Raw genomic sequence first — 27,220 nt, forward strand, 5'->3', positions numbered from 1 at the left:
CCACCCCACCTGTTTGGACCTGGTTCTTCAAATCCTTGGAAGAAAAATTGAGATGCAAAGGAGAAGGAAATGGCTTTGCTAGGATGCACAGGGTGATGCATAAAGCCTTTGGTGCAAGGCTATTTCCCAAGTGTGGACATCAAAAGACACCACTGATCCTGCCTGCTCCAAGCACGCACACCCTCCCTCCAGCAGGACATGGAATGTGGGGTGCTAACTGGTGCCCTGCTCAGAAATAAAGTATGGAAAATTGATGAAAGGCCAAAAAAGAGCCATGCCAAAGGCTGAAGACATCACAGTTCAGCAAGAGGCTTACAGAGCTGACCCGCTGCATCTGTCAGAAGGGCAGCAGAGGGATGTGTGACAACACTTTGGACCACATAGATTCTGTGGGGACAGAAAACTGCACCCATGGGCAAAGGTGACACTAAGCCCCAGCTGCTCAGAGGAGGACATTTCCAAGAAGGCGCACAGGGAGGAAGAGAAGTTGCTTGGGAATTCAGCATCATTTTCAGTTTTGGCTTTTATTTTCATTCACTTCAACAACAAGGTGTTTGAACACACAGAGACACGCCTTGGTCCAGGTAACATGGTCATTGCTACAAGCATTGGCAGATTCTCAGCTCCATTAAGCCATAACACTTTGATGCATCAAAACAAAACAAAATCACAGCTCTATAGGGGAGGGCAAAAGCTACAGCAGTTCAAAGTCACTTGAAGATTCCAGTTATACAGAAGTGGGCTCCAGAGTGGCATACAGTGGAAAGAAGGTTTTCACAGCATATATATTAATCATTAGTGATGCAGCAGAAAAGCTCCATCTCACTGCTGAGTTGAAAAGCAGATACTGAAGTTCTTGTACCGATTCTGGGCACAGCATTATAGTCAGAAGCTCCCTGGATCCTAAAAGTGACAGTGTCTTTTGTATGTATGTATGTACAATACTGAAGCAGCTCAGAAGGACTACACAATGGAGATGCAAAACCTTGGAGGTGAGAAGGGCACAGCCTAATTCACCTCCAGGGATTTGTAAAGTATCTACTCTAACTCCTTCCCCATGCTAACACTGCCCTGCTGAATTAATCATTGCATCAAGTCAAGAACAGAACTACTCTTGTGTTTTGTACCATATAGAAAAAAAATGAAGAGCTATAGCAATTTCTCACACTGAGCATGTTAAATACTTTGAAATCTAGGACACTGCTCTTTGAAGTGTTACAAAATAAAATGATACCACAGGCTTTCAGTAGGTGCTTGCTCCCCCCTCAACTGCAAAGTAACACGGTAATCTCAGTATGAAAAATACAAATATATTCATCCAGTGACTGGCTGTTTGTTACATGATTTGTAACTGCACGCCTTCTGCATAAAAATAATAATTAAAAAACAGAAAAACAAACAACAACATTTAATTGTGGTTCTGTCAGCCCAGTCGCCCAAGAAGAAATAAAACTGATCATGTTGCACTGTAGGAAAACAAAAAATCATACATACAAAAATATTTATATACAAACTTGACAGTGTAATCATCTGGCGTTAGCATTTATGGCTAACCAAAATAGGCTTGCAGAGCCACCAAAAGGCAGTCCTTGAATGCAACACAGATCTGGCACAACAGACAGATGGAGGATACTAATCATATCGTGCTTAAATGAAATATGTGACACAGAGCAGGGCCCACAAACAGCCACTGCATTAAGACAGGAATATTCATCTGTAGTAAGGTAGGATAATGAGTCATTTAAGTTGCTTTTGTAATCCCTCTCCCTCCAAAAAAAAGAAAAAAAAAGAAAAAAAAAAGTCAGGCTTACTGTTAAAAAGAACAGGGCAACTTGCAAGCAGCTGTGCAGAGCCTTGCCCCTCAGCTTAAGTTGTATACCGTAGAGTCTCAGTCAGTACTTTGGCTAATATAAATGTGAAAACACACATTGTTCAGTTATTTGTCCACAGGAGCACTGGCAGTCAGAGGAAATGCCTCAGAGCACAACTATGGTAGAACGAGTAAAAAAAACCCAGAAAAATCAATTTCTCATGTAAACATGTCTTACTGCGGTAACAATACTCATAGTTCCCAGAAATGCTCTTTGTTTTAAGGCAGCTTATGGTTTTTCTTCTAGTTCCGTATCACCTAACTTATAGCAACAAACACAACAGGTTCCAACCCATTACAGATGTATCTAAAGACAAGTCTGGCTTCCTCACAGGTAATCTAGCAAGGTCCAAACAAAAGGTTTTCTGAATTTAGGATAGCTGAAGTCCTACAAACCAGTGTGCAGCTCTCACTCTTCCATTTAACTGAGGCTAGGTGGGCAAATCCTTATGCTAAACTAGCCAGGCTGCATGCGTGGCAAAGCCTAATTCTGTAGCTTAAATGTCAGTAGTATCATGGCAGGGTTAAAGGTCAGGTGGGGACAGAATTCAAGAGTAACCTGCACCTTTATTTACACTTCCAAGCCTGAAGGATGCCAACCAGGACATACATATGAATGTATACCCAAAACAAGGAGAGACAGCTAGCTTGGTTTTTCCAGAGAAGGCGAGGCAAAAGGAGGATGGATGCAGGTGCTGAAGTGCGGCCTGCCCAGCAAAGTGCATGTGCTGTCTCCGCTGGAGAATATTACTCATGAACAGAGCACTCAGCTCCATAGGAAGAGGCTGTTTAAGTGCAGCGTTCGGCAGACCGATTTCCATTTACTTTTCAGATAAACTGTCAGTTCAAAGTTGTGGTTTTTATATTTAGTTTTGCTGTTGCAGTGCGTTTGGATGCTTGGGTTTTTGTTTTTGGTTTTTTTCCCCAGAGTTTTGGGTTTTCTGGGGGCTTTTTAGAATTTTATTTCAACCTTCCGGCTTTACAAAGTGGGAGAGCTGGGCGAGAGAAACACATTTCAGGTCAGGGCACCCATAAGGTGTGTGAGGATTCAAAAGTCAAGAAAAGAAGCCCTCTCCCCAAAGGAAAACACAAAACAAGTTGGCCTTCTCACGAAGGTCAATGGTAGTCAAAGAAATACCACCCACCTTCCCCCTTTGCTCAGCTCTTCCCCTTGCAAGAGCTGGGGTGGAGGCTGCAGTCCAGGAGCACGACCTAGACAGCACCCAGGGCATGACCTAGCAGGAGTGAGCAGGAAGGTTCCCTCCGCGCTCCGTCCGGGGTGCAGTACCAAGCAGAAGGAAGACAAATGAAGGGCTGAGCAGTTCGTGGCTGGGGCGGGGTGGAGGGGGGCCCACGGCTCTCACTCCCCCTCCTCTTTGATGCGTTGCTGTTTGTTGCGCCGGGCATCCATGTCAAAGTTGAAGTCGTTCCACTCGTCGCGGGGCGGGAAGGAGATGGTCTGGCGCAGCGTGAAGCGCACGGCGTCGATGACCCGCTCCCCGCGCGTCTCGCTCGAGCCCACGCTCACCGTGGAGGCGCCGCTGGGGGTGCGCAGCAGGTGGGGAGGGGAGGAGAAGTCATGGAGCTGCCGGTGGTCCAGGATGCCCTTCCAGATGGCATGGCGGAACTGCTCCGGGATCTTGAGGCTCACCAGATCCTGCAAGGCAAAGTGCAGGGCTTAGCAGGGGAATCCCGGGGCAAGCTGGGCTCCAGGAGTGAACACAGCTTCTGGGCCACCAAAGCTGCTAAAACCCAGGTGGCCACGATGCACAGCACAAAACAAACCACTACTCCTGGAAGTGGTGGTTCACTCCAGAACAGGCATGTGTGGCCACAAGGCAGCAGCAGCCTGTTTTGAAGGCACAAAGTCTATTCTTAAGTCGCACAAAACACTTGTTCATGCATAAGATGTGGTGATCTAAAGCTAGAATCTTAACTGGACTGCAAGGCCTCCAAGACAACCTCAGGGAGATCTGCTGGCTGTCAGTGGTGGAGGATGCTGGGCTGCTGAAGGTCAATGGCCTGGAAAATCTCCATGTTAATTACAAGGCCTGCAAAAAGATTTTAGAATCCAAGCCTGAGTTCTAGTATCCAGAGTTCTGGGTGTGACTCTACAGAACTGTCTTAATTACTTTAACATAACCAAATTTAGTAACAGACACATAGCCTTAGAAAACGTGTACTTTGAGGCCCCATAATTTCTGGTGCAAAACCTGAGGGTTGCATTACCTAAACTCTGGGATACACAGTATCAGCTTCTGAAACAGTTAGCAACCAACTTTAGTTAATTTGGGTCAGCTTTTCTAATTAGAGCAGCAGCAGAAGGAAGGCAGCCTATGCTAGGGAGCAAAAGCATGACAGTCTCCCAAAGTCTTGGGGAAAAAACCCAGGACAGCCAGCTCAGAATAGAGCAATGGCCCTGGAGAAGAAGCAGCAACCCTGCAGCAAAAGCCATGCAAGAGTAAAAAAGTGAAAACAACAAACAGGGATGAAGTGTCAGTGGCAAGGGAAGATGATTAAGGTAAGGCCAGAAACGGGCAGGGAGGGAAAATTGCAGACCACTTCTGGAGAGCCTACTCGTCTGCAGGCGAGTGAGGTGTAAACTGAAACCGAGCCCTGCAGAATCAACAGGAACGTGGGCTGAGGCCACTTCAGGGGCTCAGACAGACAGAGCTGGGCAAGGGGAGACACTCCTCCTCTGTTCCAGGCAAGGCAGTTGCAGTGCTGGCCCCAAATCCAGCCTCTCTTCACCTCACAACATCTTTACGCTATGCGCAACAGCCTTAAATCAAACGATTCATATAAGAATAAAAGTATACTCAGTCTGGATTTCTGACCTGTTCCTAAAGCAGGGCCAAGAGCGCAAACAAAGGAAATGGTGAGGAGTTACTTACATCCATGGAGTAATGCTCAATCTGATAGATGGTGGTCAGCCCCTGGGTCGTGAAATAATCCACACAGGATGAGCAGCCCAACCTCGCTAAGAAGCTGCAGAGGAGGAAGGAAGGAAGGAGAGAGAAAATAGGATCACCCTGGCTGCAACAGCCCAAACCACAGAAAACCAAACACTCAGCCAATCTGCAGCAACAGGAAACAAAGCTTTCACCCTTGGCTTGACCTCCTCCAAGACATCCCAGGCCAGCAAGCCACATCGCTGCCACATCAAACAAACGAGGGAGTCCTTCAGCTCAGCCCCCAGCAGACAGCCCTCATGGCAGCATCCTGCCTAAGTCAAGAGCCGGTGCTACACAGCCTGGGTGTTGAGGCAGGAGGGCTCACACAGACCCTCCTGCCAGGTCACATCACCCAGAAGGTGGCTGAGCCCATGGCAGCCTGGTGCATGCACAGAGGGCTGTAGCACAGCATGGGGTCTAGGGTTCAGACACATCATGCACTGCCAATCAGCACCTTCTTCCCTAAGTGTAAAGGATTCCTCATTTATGGGCAGCATCTTTCAACTTGTTTGACCTCACAAAGGGCAGAGGGGCTTCTGATCCCAGCCATGGCTTGTCAAGGGGCCAAAGGGGAAAAAAAGAAAAACAAGAAATGTTTGCAAGACAGCCTGGCACCCTCAAACTCCACCAGTCCAACAGATGCTGCATCCCTCAGCTTTCTAGCAGTCCTAACATCCCTGTTTCTCTCATCTGCTCAGAGGTGGGGATTTGAGGCTCAGTGCCCAGAGGGTGCCAGCCTCAGGACAGCCAAGAGCTCAGTGGGATCAGGTGCTCCAGACCCAAGGGCTCTGCTGCCTTGGTGTGGGCAGTGTGCTGGGCAGCCTGCTCCCGCTCACCTGACGATGCTGCAGTCTGAGGGGTATGGAGGAGGGGGGGTGCAGTGGGACGTTGAAGGCATGGAGAGGGGAGGAGGCAGCGCCTGCGTGGGGCTGAGGCCATTCATGTCACCGGTCATGGCCATGTGGGTGCCCATCATGGGAACTGGAGGAGAGAAGAAGGAGGAGCACATTGTTACCCAGGCATGCCCAGACCCTGGCTTTGCCCCCAGCACGGCACCCAGGACAGCACCCACAGCTGAAGCAGCCTGAAATCCCCTGTAAAGCCCTGTCAGGGCGAGCTCATGAGAATGTTCAGGCAGGGCCAAGGACCAGATGACAGAGTCCTTCTGGCACTCTCCCCTCACAGGAGAAAGTGCCACTGTCACGTCACCTTCCCTCCCAGACAGGCTGGATAGAAAGCCTGGCTTGCCCTGCCACAGGAGAGGAGCAGCACAGAGCCAGCAGAGCAACCTAATACAGCAGCCAAACAGCTTTGTTTTCAGAGACAGCAAGAGCACCAGAAGGGGCTCAGCAACAAGTGTGGGCAAGAGTCCAGCTGTTTTGAAATAAATTAAAAAACAAAACACCGACCAAAAAAGCCTCAACAAAACTCAGCCCCAGAACCATGTCTGTCATCCTGGATTTACAAGCCTGCTGAGCACACAGCAGCAGCCAGGAGGAATAGAACTGTGAGATGTTTCCTTTAAAATTATGAACTGTCTTGACTGAACCAAGGGAAAAAAAAGCTGCCAATGTTTGCATCTCCTCTGCTGGGAAAGGAAGAAGAAACAAGTCTCGAAAGCCAGAGGACAGTGCAGCCAGCTAGATCTGCAGCAAGAAGCAGCTCTGATCACCCTGTGAGGCTCTGAGCAGGATGCTGAAGCCTTGCCCCGTGGCACAGCAGCGAGCAATATTTATTTGGCTCTGTAGGTTTACAGCAAATGACTCCAGGCTCTCCAGCTTAATACTAGCCCTGTGGAGATGCCAAGTTTCCTTGTCCAGACTAGCAGGGAGCACGCAGGCAACAGGAGAAGGAGGAATAAGAGTTTCTTACTGTTGGTTCCCATGCTGTCGGGGATGGTGGTTGGGGTCAGGGCGTTGCGCTGCTGGGGGTTGATGAGCTGGCTGACCGAGGGCAGCTTGTTCATGCTGTTCATTTTGCTGAGTGGTGGAGAGTTGGAGCCATAGGAGGACTGCGACTGCATGGAGGTCCTGCAAACCAAGGAGATGTTAGGGCAGGGATCACAGCAGCTGGTTGTTGAGAGCGTGCACCCAAGGGGCTACCTGGCCAGTGAAATCACTTATGCCATAGGATCATCACAGATAAAGATCCTTGGAAAATGAGTCAGCAGGAAGTAAGAGGTTTCGCAGATATTCTCAGCACTTTAAAAAAGTGAAATACCAAAAAAAGGAAAGCTTAATTTTTGGTTGAAACTTCTTATTTAAAGAGAAGTGTCTATGCAAGTTTTTCAGTTCTAAAGAATATATGGAATGCCAGCAAACGTGCCAAGATTAGAAGAATATTTTTAAGTTAAACCTCTCCTTGTAGTCAAAAATTTTTCAGATGAACAAGAACTGAGGAAAACCATCCCAAACCATCCTAAATGCCCCTGAAACCTGACTGCAGAAATAGTTTTCAAACTGGGTCATGCTTACTACCTTTTTTTTTTTCCAAAATTCCAAGTTATAACAGCCAGAGTCTCCTTGCTCAAGGCAGATTCCAGGCACTTTAGGGACCACTACAGAGATGGTCAGAGCTGCCTGGGATGCCAACAGGCAGCTTTTGCTGGTGTTAAGTCAAACCTGGTATCCAAACCCTGTAGGCTGTTTGCAAAGAGGATCAGGTTCCTGCTACCACCAACAGCCTTCCTCAAGTCCATTCAGCCCCAAACTCCATCCAGCATATTCATGGAGTGGGCCAGAGAGGCTTGCCAGAGCCCCCCACTGCCCAGCCCTGAGGGTCCCAGCTGCAATCCTGCCATGTAAGTGATCCAGACTGCCAAGACTGGGCTGCTTCTGAACAGCAGCCCAGCTCCCAGATTGACTTACGGCTCTGGCATCCCATCTGGAGTGGGGTGTTATGTGGGACATGCAGAAAATTATCATTAAAGCTGGTCCAACGGCACAGTTGGCATAGCACTGCCATGCCATAAGGACTCCCTTTTTTCTCTGACACCAGGGGCATTTGTAGGACTGGGCAAAGGTTTGGGAAACGTGCCTGTTCCCAGGCACAAGTAGCCTCAAGCTGTGATCACCCTGCAGAGCAGAGGTCACCCAGCTTGCCACCCAGCACTCCTATCACACTGACCCCATGGTGAGTGTCCAAGGGCACATTCCCATCTTATTTCCCACTGGGAAACTTGTTCCCATCTGGGTATAACTGGTTACACCAATTCCTGGGAACTGGCTTTTCTTCTATGCAAATAAAATAATTATTACTCCAAATAACCAAAGTGTAAAAGGAAAGAAAAGGCTTATTCCTAGACAATTTATTAAAACCTTCAGCATTCAAGGTCAAGTTCCATACAATTACATTGTCTCCAGCTTCCTGCACTTTCAAGACTTGCAGTGCTGGGTGGAGAAAACATCTATGCTAACAGGCTGGAGTATCTAAGGCCCTGAAGAAATGTTACCTAATTAAACAATTACAGGAGGTACAGAAGGGTGTGAACTGTCCTTTGGCAGTGAAGATGCAGGACAAGATCCAGCAAACTTCACAGACTCAAGGAAGTGGAAAGCACAAGAAGCTTCACAAATTAATATTAACAATGGCAGCAGCTCCCAAGGGGAAGTGAAACTAAGCCATGAAGTTCAGACCTAACTTTCCAGAGTGAAGGGAAAGATTCAGATCTGACATTTCAATTCCCCAATTATGAAAGTTGAGGCCAGCCATGAAATTCAAGTCAAGTTGACACCGCCCTTAGCCTAAAACGCTTCTGGATTTAGGACCAGTGAGTATTTCTAATTCATGGGTTCAGGCACTTATCTTAACTAAGCTTCAGCTGAAATTAATACACACCTGAAGAGTCTCTTACAGCAAAATCTGCATGATCTGCAAGGTCGTGAGGAGGTCAATGAACACAGCAAAATTCCAAATCAAATCAACAAAGGCTTCCCAAAGGAGAGAGCTGCACTGTTTGAGGTCAGCAGTGGGCCTATCTTTGCCCTCTCCATCACCAAAGCTACTTAGGAGACTATAAAATACTTTGGGGGTAAAAGAGAAACAAAAGGCAATCAAACACAAGCCAGACCAAAACTTCAGAAAACACTTTAGAAAACAAAGCCATACTTTAACATATAGCTTAGGGACTCCATGCTCATCTCATTCATACTCCTAAGACTTAAGATTAACATGATCAAGAAAATAAAACAAAACAAAAGCATTTTTCTTTGTACCCACACTAGTTTCAGCTAAGCCGTTCCATCACATGAGCAGATGTTTAAAAGGCCTACAGAAAGCCATCTAGCCAAAGAGAAGTCTCAAGATAAACCAAGATGCAAAATTTTATTGAAAATTAATGTCACACATCAATATGCAAGAGCCTTAGAAACACAAGAAAATGGTTTTTGTATTAAGCACAAGGACTACATGATGTTTGAGGACCCATTTAAAATATATTGCTTTTTTTTTTCCTCGATTTTTAAAAACAGATATAAGAATGTCATGCACAGTGATTTTCATTAAAATTTTACTTACTAAGTCTCAAGAAAGATTAGGAGTCAGCATTAACATTTCTTTGATATCAATGCCAATTAAATCCATTTTAATATCAAGGTATAAGGACTTCAATTAAGAGACTATTATACTTCTTGGAACAGTCTGATACAAAAGGCACTGAGTCACATTCTGCAACTGAGTTTTCTCTCTTCAAGAGGCTATGTAATTATTGAGCAAATAACATTTGTAGTTACGCAAGCTCATATGAGGGCAATCAGTCTCCCATGCTTCAAGGTATATACTGATCATCTCAGGAGGTCATGAAGGAACTTTCTTGTCCCATACATGAACAAAGTTCAGTTCACAGTCTCGTATAACTCTGCATTTTCCCAGCTCACGGATACCAGCCCTTCAGCAGAGGCAGCAAACTGCTGGGACAGACCAACTACCTGACTGAGCAGACCAGAGTCCTCGTTGGCTAGAGGAGCACACAGCCATGTAAGCAGCCTTAAATGACATCAAAAGTTAATTAAATGCAATTGGGCAGATCAGGCTCAGAGTTCCAGATTCCACCCAAGCCCCTGTGCCTGCAGTTTGCTGTCCCTGCCAGTCAGTGCAGAGACAGACAAGCAGAATCAGAGCTGTCCAGTTCTGTGTCTGTCCTCTCAGCAGCCACACCAAGGATCACATCCCAGGTTCACACAAGGCCAGTGTGCTCACGGACAAAGGTCTTTAAAGCAAGGTTTCCCACAGGGCTGTGTAGCACTGGGGTGCCACTGATGTAGTCCAGTAACAGCACACAAGTGACACAGACGTGCTCAGTTTCATTCATCTGCTTTGCAGGGCCATGAAGCAGCAAGATGCCCTCACTGCCCCCATCCCAAATTGCTTCAATTCTAAAGCAAACAACAGAGAATCTTTTCAATAACTCCAGTGGATTGAAGGCTTGGTACCTCACGGGGAGCATGGAAAGGAGGAGCTCCAGCAGTTACTGGGCAGACAGGAGCTACAGCACAGGGCCAGGGGTGGCAATAATGACTCCCCTTAGATTTCAGGTATGGGAATTTTATGGGAATTTCTCAAGGCAGGCCATGAATGCAATCTGCTCTTCATGAATGGAGCTGCAATACAGTGAGTGGATATATATCAAGTAGCTGACACAGACTGATATAACCTGAGTACCTGATAAGGCTCAATTAGTCCACTTGGTTATTCCTTGAAAGGAAAAGGCTTATTTTCCTGAAGACGCAGAGATGGCAAAGAAGCAATGAAAAGATAGCTGGGATGAAGTTTTCATTTTATCTCTAGAGGACAGACTACAAAGCAACTCAAATTGCTTTCAGCTCCAGGTATTTGATAAAAGAAAAAAAGAATAGCACCTTCTAATATAACCACCTGCTAGTTGGAAAGCAAATCAAGTCACCACTAAGATCAGCATCACAATCATCACCCTCTTACAGCCAAGTAGGACAAATCAGAAAGGCATTCCAGAAAACAATAGGATCCAAATATTTTACATTCTTGTTTCATGGAAGTCTGAGATGTTGTATTGCCCATTACAGTACAAGGCATTTCCTAGAGGCCACACCAAATGATGAACTGGAATCTTCCAGTGTAGGCTGTGGATGCCTCCTCAAACTTGCTGGTGAACAGGTCCAGGAGCAGTGCTCTAAATACAATTCAGTATTTTCCTGTCTCATATTGCCATCCAGAAGCAGAAAATTCAAAAATCTAGGAATAAACCTTCACTGGAAGAACAGAAAACCGTGCCAAACATAATCCCATGTCTGGACTGCATTTACAGTTCAGGTTCCCACCTCTCACAGGGAAAGGAATCATACTGCCTTTCTTTTCCCAAATAAAAAGGCACAGAACAATAGTGACCTGCTTTGTGATCTCAAAGAACTTCCTGGTATTTCTAGGCAAGGTAACAAGGCACTTGATTTTGATTATCTTTACACAAGGAAGGATCGTAGAGCTGCAACTGTATGAAATAGGCACTGCTAGTGCTTAATTAGCTGGTATTTATATACTTAACCCCAGTTTTGGGGGCTCTTTTCCATCAGCCCTCCTCCACACTGCTATGGTAGAGCAAGTCTTGCTAAGACATTGGAGACAGCCAGAGATGGGATATGGCTCCCAAAGGGGATGTCAATAGGAGTTATCACCTGCTCAGATCCCTGCTCTGCTGACTAGCAGCAGATGTGGTGATGGTCAGAGATAAGAGTCTTCTCCAACAGCATCAGGCTTTTTTCCTTGGTGGGTGGCCAGGCAGCCTGCTCTGTGTTTGGGAGGCACCTTCTTTTCACATTGCCTAAGCAAGTTTGTCAGATCTGTGTCTGCCCCAGATAAATCCAGCAGACTGCAGTGCAGGGCACACAGGTCCCCAGCAGGACTTGGACAGCCTCTTGAGTTTCTCAGGAGCTGCTGATCATTGGCATTTGCAACCAAGCCCTGCTCCCCAGCCACTGTTCCTGGTGTACCTTCAGTAACTTCCTCACATTTCTGTCTTGCTGCTGTGAACATTGGAGGGCTCCTAAGAAGCAGTGCCTGAGAGTGTGGGTTGAAGAACCCTTCTCTCCCAGCATCAGGGGCTCCTATTCATGTAAAGATGTTTGAGCACCTCTCAGTGGGCAAAACGTTCACCCTCGAATCCCTCCTCCCTCACTGGAAGTATCCACATCCAGTGCCATGCTCAACCTGGCCAGCTTAACTCCATGGCATGTCATTTGCCTGCTGATTGTTACTCTTTTGTGACAGTCTGGGCTTGGCACAGACCCCTCCTAGCCAAGCCCTGTTTGAATGGCTCTGTCTCAGAGACAGAGTTTGATAAAACAAGTGTGAGAATTTACAAGTCTTTGCTGAGAAAAAGTCTTCTGTGCAGGAGTTGCTAAACCCAGAAGCACTTCAGACACAATTAGCAGGACCCTCTGGTTGCAGGATTAATGGGCAAGGTGGACATGGCCTGAGGCCACTTGGCTGAGTCAACTGCAACATGTGATGACACTGCTTTCCTTTGAACTATGAAGCTTGGAGAGATGGGGCAAAAGATAGGGTTGATGGAAATGCTAAGGCAACATCTAAACTTCTGAACATCTGTAAGGAAAGGGGCTAGCTCCAACCCCTTTTCACAGCTAGGGAGTTTTGCACACTCTATCCTTTACACCCCAGGCTGCAAAGTGACAGGGACACTGGGCACACATGGGTATCATTACAACTCTACCACACATTCCACTGGTGGGCAGTTCAGCCCACCACTTGGATCAAGCCCATAGAGTCAGGAGGAACTCCCTAAGCTCAGTAAAGCTGGATCAGTATCAGCAGATCTCGTGCAAAGGCAAAGTCACACAGCCTTCCTTGCAATTTTGATGTACTTTACATCAGACCCCTTAAGGTAGGAAATAAGTGGAAACAACTCATGATGCCAAAGTCGAGGGCATTTCTGCAGGCATAAAAAAGTTTCTTAGCAGTGCCACTTCATATAATTATTACCTCTCCCTGCCCAGCAGTACAAATACATCAGCTACTTATACTAGTGCATGACCAGCACTGAAACAGGCCAAATTGACTATCACAGACCATTTAAACACATATCTTCTGCTTCCATCCCCCCAGTCCATGGACACACTTTTTAACTTAAACAAGACAAAAGCCATTTTAAAATTGAGACCTGCTCAGAGAAACTCTGCCGAGTTCCACAAATACAGAAGTAAGAAGAAAGAGTATTTAACACGTTACAAAAACAGGGGAAAAAAAGTTACACCAAGACAGACAACATCATGGTTCCCGACCTCGCAATGCTATTGGCTACAGCTAAGAGGTCTGTAGAAGTGTCTGTTGTTTTTGTAAAGTTTGAGTCCCTTCAGAAGTTTACTCTCACTATTCACTCTGCTGCTATCAGGCTGTGTATTTGCCCCACTGTTCCTAGTCCTGCCAGCTGGGCAAAGTGGCCCTTGCCAGCTCCGTTTATGGATATACTGATGGGTTTGGGGGGCTGGAATGTTTTAGGATGGCATCGGTCTGCTTGGGAGGGTCTCTCCTCGAGTCCATGAGTTCACTCCTGAAGCAGGCCGAAAGGAGACTGTAAAGAAGGAACCAGAGAAAAGAAAGACATGAATGTACAGGACCCTTTGCCAGCCACCATGAGAGAAACAGTTATTTTCCACCTTCATGATCACAGTATGGGCTTTCAAAGAGGGGAAAAAGCAAATGTCTTAGCACCTACAGTGAGGGTATGTAACAGGGAGATTTAGGAAGCTGGAAAGCCCCAGGCACAAGCAAGTGCTTGGCAAGGAAGGGAAAACAACCAGTTGATAGAGAAATCTGATGCTGTCCTAGTCTCATGGGTACAAATAAGGCCCTGATTATGTTTCCAGTGACAAATCCAGGAATAAAAGCACTCAACAAAGAGGAAAAGGAGTCGACTTCTAACTACGGTCACTTCAAAACCAGAAGCTGGTGCTAGAGAGGGAGAACAGTACCTATTGGCCATACTGATCACAGCTCAATTATTGTCCTTTGAAAAGCTGAGGGTTCCCTGGGGCCACCAGCTGATGCAGAGGGCACTGTATCCTAAGAGCCCTTAAAGCTGGTTCCTTTCATCTTGGCCATGCTGTACTGAGAACACTATCCAGGTGCCTGGAGCTCACATGCAAGCACAGCACTACAAAACCAAACCAAATCATGCAAAAATCCACTGTTAGCTTTCACACCAAAAGTGAGATTAATGAAGGTACAAAGAATGCCTTCCCACAACAGCAGGCACTGGGATCCTTGCAGCTCAGCTAGAGCACTCCAGGCATGGATAGCTCAGTTCTGTCACAGCTCACTAATGAGGTTAATTCCTTCTCATTTGGATAGTGAGTTTTGCTGCTCCCTAGACTGAAGGGCAGCCGGTGGGCTCATAGCTGCAGCCCAGCAGATAGGAAAGAAATGTTTGCTGGGGTGCAAGATCCCACTTGGATGTGAAAGCTCCCTTCTTGGCAGCCATTGGAAGACTTTGTAAAAACCCTTCAATCACAGGAGTTGGGCTTGGTGTTCCTTATGAACTTTATGGGTCTCTTCCAACTTGAAATATTCTGTGATTCTCTGCTGCAGGAAACTGAAATACAGATAGTTTTCAGCAGAGTGAAACCCACTACATGAAAAAGTGTTTTCTAGTGAAAGCCTTAAAGACTATGCAGGTAGCTCTGTGAGAATATTGATGGCAAATATATTTCACAGCGGGGCAATGAGGAGACATTCTCTCCACAAAGCATGAGCCACCTCTGATATCTCTTGCAGCAGTAATCATCTGGCAAATCTGTTTTACACAAGTGGTAGCAGGCTATGAACTCTTCTAAATAAACGTGTGCTGCAGTTCAAGTATGGGCCCCAGGATTTGTCAGTGAAAAAAGGAGAATAGAAACTGAAAGAAAAAATCCAACAACTTCCCACCTATGATCATGAAGGTATTTGGCATAACAGTAAATAGGAGAAAACCATGCACAAAGGAGCAAGCAGAGAGAGGAGATGAGACAGAGAAATATTGTGGTCTGGCACAATGTGGAGCACTGCAGTATTTTAGTCATCTAGTGGGAGACAAGAATTCTGACTGTCACCAGATTTGTTGTTCCTACTCCAGAACAGTCAGACAGCTGCATCTGCTGGCCTGTCAAATGCAATGCTGGTCTGAATGTGCACAAGAGCCATTATACAGTTGCTTTCCAAAATGACAGATTTATATTTTTAAAACTACTTTCACCATGATCATCTTAACCTTACTTTTCCTACTCTTCAAAAGAGATGAAGCTTTCCATGTTGTAGGAATGACAGGGAAAACTCTTTCACACACCTAGATAGCTTTCCTATGTTAACCACTGCCCCAAAAAGTAAACTGAAAATCCCAGCAGTTCCTCCACCAAGGTGTGACTCTGGAGCACATGTGCATGCTGCTCCATTTTGAGAAGGAAGAACTGAAGGCAATTTTCAAACATTCCATTCCCACAGAGCCCTGCTAGGACCCACAGCTTCCAATACATTCCATCTTGGTCATTGCATACACACTTCCCAGTTCCCACTTTTCACATGTGCATTGAACTAAAGGTGAACCGGGACAAAAATTTTGAAGTACATCCCTGCATACAAAGTGAAAGGCCAGAACAGACTCAGGAAGGAGTCCCTGTGCTCCTGAGTTTGGCCAGTCTGACAAGGAAGCAGTGGCAAGACATCTCCCAGCAACCTGCTCACATGCAGGGCTGCTCTTGTCCAAACCATTCCCTACAAAGCAGCTGCTCTCCCCATTCTCACATTGAGACCTGAAACTCCTCTTTTGGGGTGCAATTGCATCTTAGAGTCTTTTCAGCCTAAACATCCCTCTGTCCTGAACACATTCCTTCAGATATCAAGTCATACCATGGATTACTGAAGAAAAAGCACCCAAACCCAAAATGCACTTAAAAAACTGTTGCCTGAATATGCATTTCAGCACAGAGGACACTGCTTGATGACAGGCTGTGGACAGAGACAACTGCAGCAGCTCTGGACAAATACTACAAGTTATTTTTCTCCATGCTCCTGGCACCCTTTAAAGCTCTTAATCTTTCTTCCCTGCATGAGCACACTCAGCAACTGAGAAAAATGAGTCTGTAACTGGACAAGTGCCAGGAGACATGCCAATAGAAGTTTCAATAAATTAAATGGCTAAACTTCTACATGCTGGTCTTAAAGGTAACACAAATACCAACCTCATTTGCCAGGAACCTATTCTACTTATATAGAAGGAATGAAAAAAGTAATTATGGCAAAGCCAACTGTCAGCACCAAGGGAAAGCTGTCATCTGCTGCTGTCCATTTCTGCTTACAAAACCACTTCTCAGCTGAAAAGCCTGTGGTTCAGGTGAAGCTTTGAAGACAAGCAGTAGAGCACACAAATGCCACAATGCCCAGGAGCTAGTAAATACAAGCTGTAGTATATACAAACAGTGCAGATGACTGATAAAAGTAAATAACAATAATGAGATTTTTAAGTGCCCCAAAAAAAAGTCCAGAGCCCCCAGATGCTCCAGACATTTTGGCAGAAGGCTTTTCTCACACCTCCACAAGACTCCAGCTGACACTAAAAACACACAGGTCGAAATGTGAGCACATGCAGAGATCTGGCAGAAAGCTGTGGTATTGCAGAAGTCCTGAGACAAGGCCAAGGCACTGAAACAAATCCCTACAGGCTCTAGTGGGCCTTATGTGGTGCCTTGGCCCCATGCTAACCTCTGCAGAGGAATGAGTTATACCCACAGCCTCCAGGAATGCACGAGATCCCAAGCACTGCTGCTGGCAGCCACCTACAGCCCGGGTGCTATTTTCTGTCACCCGAGACAGCAGGTGAAGCAATGCCCATGAATGACACTGCTTACTGCCCATCTGGGAAGTCAGTCTCTGCCCAAGCCTCTGTCTGCAAAGCTTTGGGAACCCAGACACCTATTTGGCCTTTCTTTTCCCCATCCTCCTCACACTTACAGCACCCAGAGCAATCCCTGTTAGCCGAGTTCAGAAAGGATGGAAAACTTCTCACGAGCAATGTGAAGAGTAATCTGGCAAAGGGCAGTTTTTGACAATACTTCAAAAGTGTGTATAGAATTTTTTTAAGTGCTCACTAGCCACAAAGGACATTTTTTGTGTTTCAGCTTTACTCTCAACTTTCAGCTGCATGTTCTACAGCTGAACAACCTGAAGGATTGCTGTACCACTGAAACACCAGCCCTCCAATGCACGAGGCATGCACTGCAGCAGGGTGAAAGCATTTGGCTGAGCTTGTGCTTACAGTCCCAGCTCTACACACTCTTAGCAAGGTGGTCAGATGGATACCCTGGACATGATTCCATGTTTGCTGCCATTCCCACAGAGCAATGGGACAGGAGTGTCCCCAGCCTGTGCTGCCCAGCAGGGATGGGCACACACAGCAGCCTTCTGGCCACAGGCTGTCTGTCAATGGCTCTGCCTCGCTGTGCTGTGCCTTGGGGCTCTGGCTGGAAATCAAATGAGGCACTGAGCCCATCCTCATTCACCCTCTAAGGCCAAAAGTTGAAATATGTGGAATGAAAGTAGAGAGGGACCTTGCAAGCAGTCAGGACGTGCACTGTGGGAAGCAGGACTGCTTTGTCCCATTGCTCAGCCCTCAACTGAGCGCCGTGTCCCTGTGAACACCGTGCAGAACCTTCTGTGTCTCTCTCCTCTCTCCCCACTGCACTGACACTGCAAGCACGCTGGTACTCACTGCTTCTGGAGTAAGTGCTGGTGCTGCTGCTGCTGCTGCTGCCGGTAGGTCTCGATCGTGTGCTGGGGAAGGAACTGCATCAGCTCCAGGGACTCTTTGATCTTCAGCAGCATTTCGTATGTCTCCCGTCCCCTCACCTGGGTCACGGGAAAAGGACGGGGGTTGGGGGAAAGAAAAGCTTTAAAGGACTGCACTTATAGACCTTATTGATAGTCTTAGAAAGTCTTTGAGAATGTCAAGTAAACAACCAGAGCAGGATGCGAATAGTCTGTTTATACAGTATGCTCACACAATAAAAATGCTATCTTTGTTCTAGAGGTGTAGCAAATTCTGAAGAGTGATAATCTCACTGCAGGCTGATGAACATCTTGGGGCTGTCATACGGCTCAGTGTGGATCTATGCCAGCCAAAAGCAACATTCTGATCCAACTTATTTAGACAGAAAATGTCTTTACTTGCCTCAGATGTAAGCAGATCTGGTGCTGAATATTACATGCCCTCAGAAAAGACAGCACATGAATTTGGGAGCTGGGTTTGGCTCTCCCTTCTTCTCCAAGCACACCACGATTTGTGATTTAAGCAACTAAACATGGCTCATGAGAAGGAGCTAAATGGCCAGTTAGAGGTAGGTATTTCTTGTCCTTTCCGAGTCTGCACTTAATACAGCATATTTTACTTCTATCACTGCATTACAATTGCAATAAACATAAAAGCCACAGAAGCATCCACCCAGTCTCCTAGAGAAAAGTCATGTTCCACAGACCCAGAAAGGACAGAGGAGGAAACCTAGTTAGATCTCAAAGATAGTGCTTCTACCAGAACAGAGAGATCCCTTGGGATATTCTCATATGCCTTGCATAAGCCATTCTTAGCACCTAGTGGGATTTTTAATATTTTTATTTGGAATATGTATTTAAAATTAACAGTTAATGGAGTTAAAGAAAATAAAAATTATTCTTTCACACCCCAGCCCCATCCTCAGTTCTTTCTGAAGTCTAGGTGAGCCTTGAGTCACCATTAAAGATATTAAACATAGGGTAAATAAAGAGAGAACTCACTGGCAAGTACAAGAGCTCATCATCTGGGGAGCGTCTTTTTTTGATAGATGTCATCTGTATGCCATGAGTTCCTTGCCGAAAAGCTGGAAAAGAAACCCCAAAGCCATCCCATTAAAAAAAAAAAAAAGGGAGAAGAGGGAGGGGAGGAGCATACAAAGAAGAAAAAGGCAAAAAGAGAGATACAAATAGATATGAAGTGCATGACCAGCTCAGATCTGTAATGCTCTAAAGGGATCTCTGCCTGAGCCACTCCAGAACTGTCCTTGCAGCTCCTGGCTCCTTAAGGCAGATATCACTGCAGATGCTAGCTGGCCATGTCACTTGGGGAAACACAAGGAGTGCTGGCAAAACCCTGGCAAGTCACACTCCAAACAAGCACTGGCTCTTTACAGCAAAGTTACAGCAAGTTTTGGTATTACAAGGCTCACAAGGCTGCTGGTGAAATCAGTGATCCATGAAGGTGAGACCATTGGCAGGGAGCAGAACTCCCTAAGAAAACAAAGTCCCTCTCTAGTCTGCCTCCTGTCATAACCTGTGCCCTGCTGTTCAGCCTGCTGCCTTCACTGAGTACAGGGGAAACCAAAGGTGGATTCCTGCATGTCCAGTGAGGACTGGCTCTCTTGAGAGCACAGAGAGGCTGCTTGCCAGGGTGTCTGTGATGCACAGCAGGCTTTGTGTGCAGCCTCAGTCTAGATCCCTGTGGCTGGAAGACACCTGCCACAGCACAGAACACTGGCTAGATGAAGCAAAGAATAACAGCATGACCCCAAACAAGCAGCAAAGGTTCAAAAGGTTAGAGTTCCAGACATACAATTGAAAAGTGGCAAATAAACACCCCCTCCAGTCACCACTGGCAGGGCTAATCTAACACCAGCAATGCTGCAAAGGAGCCCACACACCCAGACTGTCAAACACTGCTTTGTGAACACCAGCTCGATTTTTAGGCTGATTCACCCTGGGAGAACAGACCTCTAATGCCCCTCTGCCTGCAAGCCCATGCACAGCACCACTGTGTCCCTGTGGCACAAGCACCCAGAGACAGCCCCATTGCCATCTGCCCAGCTCTGCAGCTACTTACGGCGCTTCGTACCATCACCATTCTTTGTGCTGTCAGACACTTGCTGCTTGCGGATGCTGTCCTCGTCTGCCTTGCGGTCTCTGCCTGGGCAAGCACAAATACGGGCTTCGAAACATCGGCGGCCCAACACTTGCCCACTGGGAAGAGAGGTGAGGAGAAACATCAGCTGGCATCCTGGGCACGGGCCAGCAGCTCTCAGCTTCACACCACACTCTGCACCTTCCATTCCTCAGTCTACATGTCTCCAGTGCTGGGCAACTCCCAGCTGCAAAGATCTAAAGAATATCCTATAGCCCCTTGAATTAAGCTGTTCCTAGGGGTGTGGAATGCTGCCTAAGTGGAAGAGGAGGCAGAAGGGTTCCACTCATGATGCACAACTCACTCTCTGGTTTCCAGGGTCACAATGATAAGGATCGGGCGGCGGTTCATCCCTCCAACGCAGCTGCTGTTGCACATGAAGTTGTACAAGACTGTGGTGAACTCGGTACCGACCTGCGTGAGACAAAGGCAGAGAGGGAGAGATGGTGGATGGAAAGCTCTGCTTTCCCCAAGCTCTGCTCTTGCATTTGCCAAGCTGGGCTGCAAGTGGACCAGTATGAAATAGGCCCTCAATGCAAAGCTTCCTTAAAAGAAATGAAGAATCCCTGCTCCCAAGGGATAAGGAGGGTATTTCACAGCTCATTTCTGACAGAAAGGAAGAAGGGATTCATTGTGATGAGGATAGGGAAAGCCCAAGATCCCATCTCCTTTGACCAGAGTTACAACCCCCAACCCTTGTGTGCCAGGATGGCACCAGCTCGAGCTCACAACACACCTGGGGTGGCTCGTAGGGGACCAGCACACTCTGCCTCCCAGTGATGGGGTCTTCTACATACTGGGCATGGCTGTTCCCTTCCACTCTGATCAGGTGGCTGGGAGGTGCAATCTGTCCTGCAAAGACAAAGAGGAAAAAAATGACAGACTGTTCAGTGAAGTAAGGTCATGCACAGGGTGGCAAGATCTGCCATCAAGGGGGATGCACATGGCACCAGAGGTCCATCAGAGTACACAGAGCTGCCTCTCAGCCCTTGAAGCATCCCTTCCCAAGATCCCTGCTGCCAGACACCAAAGGAAACACAGGCTTTCTCAAGCTCACTCTGGATGCCTGTGGCTAAATTTGAACAAGGGCTTCCCAAGATCCCAGAAGAAGTGAGCCAAAATGTGAACTGAATGGCAGCTCACAGCAGTTCTTCCAGCAGATAACTCCTACTGGATTTTTCACACCAGCTGAAATCCTTTATTTTCTTCCCTCTAATTCATATACAAAGCAAATTCCTTCAAGTCTCAATTCCCACTCTTTCCCACATCAATTGTTAGGTGTCTTCTGCTCCCTTCCATCAGTCTTTATCCTTAAAAAAAAGATTCAAGAAGCAAAAGAACTATGTATTTAATTACTGGTCAGCTTGAAAAATCATGCTTGCTTACAGCAGCAGCAGAAGGGGACATGATCTTCTTGGTTCCTAGGCTGGCCACTTTCCAAATTTTCTTCAGCATTTTTACAACATACAACTGAATTCGGAGGAGAGGAGTCTGCTATGGATTCATCTCAAGAATTTGTTTTGTGTATTAACTGTTCATTTCTTACTCAAAATACAGCCTATTTCTACAGAAATAATTATTTCAGAATAAGAATTTATAGGGTTTTTTCCTTACTTAAAACTCCATTACTGAATGGTGTCAAACCTCAATAAATCCAGTCCTGTCAGAAAAGCACATTTTAATATAAAAAACTGTTTTGAGGAACTGTCTCACCTCACTCTGATTTTACACTCCCAAGTCCTTGCTTATTTCTGGGGCTTGTCTAGCTGGCTGCACTGCAACCAGCAATGGGATCCAGACTCCCAAAACATCCTGCTAACTGACACCAACTGGGTTTTTTTACAGTAGGAGATAAATAATGTACGTAGAATAAAACAGATGCTCATCTGAACTTATGTGAACTTAAATGACCAAGGTAAAATGGAGCCCAGCTCATGAGCTTGCAGAAAACCAAAGGACATTTTAAAAACAGCTGCTACTTCACTAACATGAGGAGAAGCAAGTAAAAGATTAAAACATTATACTGAACTGAGAGTGTTACATGTAGAAGAACGTTGCCTACAGCTGATGCTGGCACTTAGCATTACCCTGCCAGAGATAAACAGCCCCTCTGTCTTTGAGGTGTGGATTAGGGACTGGAGATGATATTGCATCCTGTTACTAGATCCCTGTCCCAGCCACATGGAAGCTCATTCCTGAGCACAAGAACAGCTGCTTCTCATTGCAGGAGCAAAAGCAGAGCAGAGAAAGGCTACCAGAGGGACAGTGCCTGCCATGGGGACAGACATCCATCCGACCTGGGCAGGCACGAGGTTTATTTCAGTGCCTTCCTCCCAAGGACGAGCATGCACAGGGACAGCTAAAGCATTGATTGCATGATCCTTCCTGCCAAGCACAGGAAATAAAAAGCTGCACAAGGCATCACAGGGAGGTCTGTTTTCAGAAGGTTTGCTCTGAAGCTGCTGTCACACCCCACAGTGGCCGCTCATCAGCCAAGCAGCTCTGGAGAGGGGCTGCCAGCACAGCACTGCCCTCCTTACCCTCGTTGAACTCCCGGCTCAGCTCGTGGTTCGGGCAGCGTTTCACCACTTCAGTGACGTGTTCAGCTTTCTTGTAGACTGGCATAGCCCTGATGACAGCTCCCTGAGGCGGTGGGGTCATCACTTTGATCTGGATGGGACATGTCTTGGCGATCTGGCAGTACAGCTTTTTCAGTTCGGTAGAATACTGAATGGGGAACAGACCAAAAGAGAGTCAGAAGTTCAGCTAGGGATAAAAGCACACCAGGAACATGGAGATGGCTTTGTACATGTGACTGGAAGCACCAGCCACTGAACAGGCACTGCATTTGTTTGTACAACAGCCATGCTTCCAGAAAAGTGACAAACCCTCTAGAGCTTTACCTGCTGTAAAATAGCAGAGCATAAATCTACATCCCAGCTTTCCCAAAAGCAAAAATCTTCAGATAAAGAGCACTTCATTTACTCGAACAAATAAAGCCTTTATTTCTCTTGGGCTCACACTCCCTCTTGCAAAGGACACCCAACACCCACCTAACAAAACAGATGCTATTCTTTTCACAGCATCCTGTAATCCTGGAAGCACTCAAAACCACAGACATAAAAGTGCTTCATCCTCTTTTCTAAGAAGCCCTCCTACTCTTGCAGAGGGATTAAATAAAAACATCAACCTTGGAACTGAACAGTACTTGAAAACAAGACCTTGATCAATTTGGGACTTACACCAAATATGACATTTCAGCCATCTCTTAAAATCATCTCCTACATCTATTGAACATCTCTGTAGCAATCCCAGTCTCTCTCTCTCCAGTCTTCCCTCCTGTATAAGGTTGTTCCAAAACACAGCAGGTTTTTCAGAACCCTATTCCAGAGGCATTCAGTTTTCTCCTGGTATTCAGACATTTACGACTGCAGAGCTCTCCCTGTAACAACCTAACCCACAGGAATTGCTGGCATTTCCCCATCTCCTGTGCCCTCAGTTCTTGCAGATAAAGAAAAGTGAAAGCCCCAGGGTGTTTGTTTCCTCACAGGAAAAGGTCTCTAGCAGCCATGGGCCAATAGAGCCCTGTACCCAGCTGTTCAAACACAGCAGTGACAGGTTCATACTGGTCAGGAGCACCCTGTGGCCATGGACCTCACTGGGATGGGGAGAGCCAGCGCGTGCAAGGGTGGGTGGCAGATGATGCAGCAGGAAAAGGATTAGCTAGTGATAGTCAGGGATTATTTGCATTTCAGAGTGTACACACTGCTAACATAGGAAAAACCAAACTTGCAAGAGACACTGAGTAGGAGAGAGGAATTAAACACAAACCAAGCCAGTCCCCTCCCTCCTCACTCAACACCATCCTGCCATGTGGCAGAGAAGATGCTACAGGTATTTAAGATACAAAAAAAAGATTTCTTTAAAATGCAAAGGCCAAATTGTGCAATGTATTTTATGTGCCTGCAGGCTAAAGATTAAACCCACAAAGGATTTACCCAGCCCGCGGAAACAGGGAACATGCCAAACAATTACAAAAAAAAAGTTGCGAAACACATCTAGATGGCGATTTGTATCATACATCTTTTAAGCCTGAAATTCCTTATTGTTTTTTAATTAAAAAGTAATTCCTTTCTGAAGGTTAAAAATGAGATCACCATGTTGTCTTTCCATCTCAAGAGGTAGAAAAAGAATCACTTTTATTTAAAAAGGAAGAAAACCTGTAAAGTGTTATTTCCTTCAACACATCAGCTTGCTCATAGCACTGTGAAGGTTTCAAGGATAGAAAGCCTCAAAAATCTCAAAATGCCAACTAATCACCTGGATGCCTTGACATCACTGAAGCATAGAGAATTGGGCACCCAAAGGTGATGGGCTGAAATGCAGGCATAAATATTGAAGAGCAGTGGTGCACAGAAGGCATGGCATACGTGTCCAGTGTCTGCAGGCATGCAGAGAATTGAACAAATGGAAGGAGATACACACCCTCAGCCGCTGATCAGGACTCGTGGTGCTGACTGTAATTTTATGTATCTTCAAAGACAGAAAGCTGGGGTTACAAGAAAGGGGAAAACCAATAATCATTGCTTTCAGAAGGACTGACATGTACCCAAAACCAGCATGAATATTGAGGATTGTGATCAAACAGCACAGTCCCTCAGTGAGCAGAGAAAGGGATTTGCTTTTCATCCACCCTTTGGCAACCCAACTGTTGGACCCCTTGGGCTACAACCAGCAAGGAAGGCATTAGACTACACTCTAAATTCACAGAAAGCAAACAGCCAAGAGCTAATGGGTTATGATGAACAAGCCTATCCAACAAAGAAACACAGGGCAGACTCAAGAGCTGCAGGTACTGGCCAACAACTTGAACTTGGCATGTCAGGAAAGGAGGGTAACCAGGAGCCCACCTCTGCCACAGTCAGGATGTGGGAAGATTTAGCGACAGTGCCCAGCAGAGTCAAAAGAGGCAACAGGGGCTGAGCTGCCTTTTTGTCACCTGACTGCAAGAGGAGTTCAAGCCTCACAGGCATTGCACAGGCTTGGGGACATGGCACAGTGCCATGATTTCACATCTACCCCAGGCACAGCCGCCTGTGAGTGTGTAATCACTGAAGGGACAGTCATTTAACACCGGTGTAAATCTGTCCATGGGGTACCTGCTGTCAGACAGAGACGGGCTTGAGTTTCCCACCCCGCCAACTTTGCTGCAACCAGGAGTAACCTGATGCACAGCCATTTACTGGCACAAATAGATGCCAACAACTAGGTCATAGTGACTTCGTCCTGGATCAGTGATAATCGCTATATCCACAGAGCAAGACAGGATATTGTATATAGATTTCAAAGCAAAGGCACTTCAGAAAGAAAACCCGAGGCAGAAGCTGTTTGTGCACTCACTGCCTGAAAGCCAGGATCACCCTCTTGGCACAGGTGCTGCTCCTCAGTGGTCCCACACCACCCCCACCCTGCAGAGGTGACAGTTCCCCCGCTCACCAATTTGCTGTGAAATGACACTTGCTGTAATGAGGGGTAAGATTGTGAGCAATTTCCAGAAATCCAAAGCATGACTATGAATCAACATACTTGAGCAGGAAAACTAAACTAATTAGAAGTACCAATATAAAAAAATGAGTTTGACCAAACAAATCTATCAGTTAACAAGATGACAACAACCACTATCCAGCAGCAGGAACAAAGGTTGTGCCAACAGCCTGAGGAGTGCAACACCACTTCCACCAGAGTACAGACCTGAAAGCCATTTAAAACAAAAGAGCTGAGTCTGGAAATGTGTTATCTACTCAAGAGAGAGAGGAAAGAGCTTTGGCTTCGACTTTTCTTTGGAGTTCCACTGCTGCCTGTCAGGAATTCAGCTTTTTGCTCAATAATACATTTTAAAATGAAAGATACAAACATAGCAGTGCCTGCAGCTCTGCTCTCCCCACCTGCCTGTGCAGACATACTGTATTACCCACTCCAGGCACCCTGGCTGGTAATTCAGTATCACAATACACACGCCAGCTACCATCAGGCAACACCTGTCTGATTTCTCAGTAAGCCCCTTCTAACTGAAGGTGTGTCAACAAAGAGTTGAAAGGCAAAAACAAAACACTTCTTGACTCTCAAATGGAGAATGTTTGCTAGAAAGGACCATAGTCTCCTGAAAGAAAATGCTCAATGCAATACAAGCCACAATGGCTTTTTACAGAGTACTCAATTCCTCTGCAGAACTCTGATGCAGTGAAATCCCCTGAACACTACTTTCAAAATCTACCTCTAATATCTATTTTACCATCTGATCCAGCAGAGGGATTATGGTTCCTAAATCTTTAAAAGGAATAGGGTTCAGTCAGCTCTACAAATGCTGATGGATGTCAGCTTGAAGGTGATCCCAGAGGTTGGCTTAAGGCATTACAGCTCCCTGAGCCCCTCCTGCTCAGATCAACAGGTCTTTCAAATCTTTTGCAAGCTTCTTTCAAGCAGTCATGTTTTAGTTCAAATCAGTTAACTAGATTCATTTTACTTGATGCTTTCAAAGCTGTCAATCAGCTATGCTTTCTGCCCTACCAAGCTAACTCCCTAAAAAGAGGGGGGGGGGGAGGAAAGAACAGGTTAGAAAAGTGGGAATGGAATAGCTACCTGCACCAAAGTATTCGCAGGTGAAAACAAGGAGAGTCACAAAGAAATGGAAAATAATTTGAACATGTTTTAATTATTTAGGAGAACAACAGGCAGTGGGAAGAAAGGAAGCTACCAACTAAGAACAAAAAGTAAAATTTACACGACTACCTTAAGTATTTTGGTATGCTTTACCATGATTTAACTTTTTATTTACAAAAACTGCTGGAGATATGTCGGGGCACATCAGAAACACATATGTGCACATGCACACACACTCTTAGGAACCAACTCGTACCCCGAGGACACTCAGTGAAGAGGAGTTGTACCAGGAGTGCTGCACACATGGGCATCTCCTTCCAGATTTAACCTTCAGCTCAGCAAAACCTTAACCACATGGCTTGTGAGCTGACTTGTTGCAGTTCTGTTTGAAATCATCTGTCCCACCAGGCTCCAGAGAAAAGTGGGCAGCTTGCTGCTGGTGGGCATAGCTGACATTCAAACCATGGATGGGCATGGCCAATGGGTCCAGTGACACAGATCCACCAAGTGGGGCAACAACCCCCAGCCACACAACCCTGGGCACCAGGGAGACAGGCATGCCTGTGAACATCCCTACTGTGTGATGCCTCGGAGCACGGGAGCAGGAGGGGATGCTGATGCAGCCCCACAAGTGCTTTGCAGGCATTTACCAAATATCTCCACCCCGGGGCAAAGGAAAAACCATGTCACACTCTTTTCACTCTTGAAGAAGGGCAGTGAATCACCCAAGGGCGTTCGCCTTCGCAAGGACTTAAACTTCATTTTCCCCTGGGGCTCTTCTGCCCCCTCCCCGTC

General features: G+C 46.3%; 1 protein-coding gene across 11 annotated transcripts in view; it reads right to left on the bottom strand.

The window, feature by feature from the left end:
• Nucleotides 1-505: 505 nt before the first annotated feature.
• Nucleotides 506-27,220, bottom strand: part of TP63 (tumor protein p63) — a 221,285-nt gene continuing 194,570 nt past the window's right edge. For 6 of the 11 annotated variants that reach the window (XM_085587182.1, XM_085587179.1, XM_085587181.1 and 3 more), the window contains 10 exons: nt 22,306-22,492; nt 20,502-20,617; nt 20,070-20,179; nt 19,688-19,824; nt 18,610-18,692; nt 17,552-17,688; nt 6,697-6,854; nt 5,661-5,805; nt 4,765-4,858; nt 506-3,527 (listed from right to left, as the gene is read on the bottom strand). In XM_085587182.1, the coding sequence (XP_085443308.1) occupies nt 3,231-3,527; nt 4,765-4,858; nt 5,661-5,805; nt 6,697-6,854; nt 17,552-17,688; nt 18,610-18,692; nt 19,688-19,824; nt 20,070-20,179; nt 20,502-20,617; nt 22,306-22,492 (1,464 nt within the window). In that variant the 3' untranslated portion in view covers nt 506-3,230. The remainder of the gene's footprint in view (nt 3,528-4,764; nt 4,859-5,660; nt 5,806-6,696; nt 6,855-17,551; nt 17,689-18,609; nt 18,693-19,687; nt 19,825-20,069; nt 20,180-20,501; nt 20,618-22,305; nt 22,493-27,220) is intronic. The other 5 variants (XM_085587187.1, XM_085587188.1, XM_085587185.1 and 2 more) reach the window with 4 other exon arrangements.

Source organism: Lonchura striata, chromosome 9 (genome assembly GCF_050655825.1).
Source record: "Lonchura striata isolate lonStrDom1 chromosome 9, ASM5065582v1, whole genome shotgun sequence".
Classification (NCBI taxonomy): domain Eukaryota; kingdom Metazoa; phylum Chordata; class Aves; order Passeriformes; family Estrildidae; genus Lonchura; species Lonchura striata.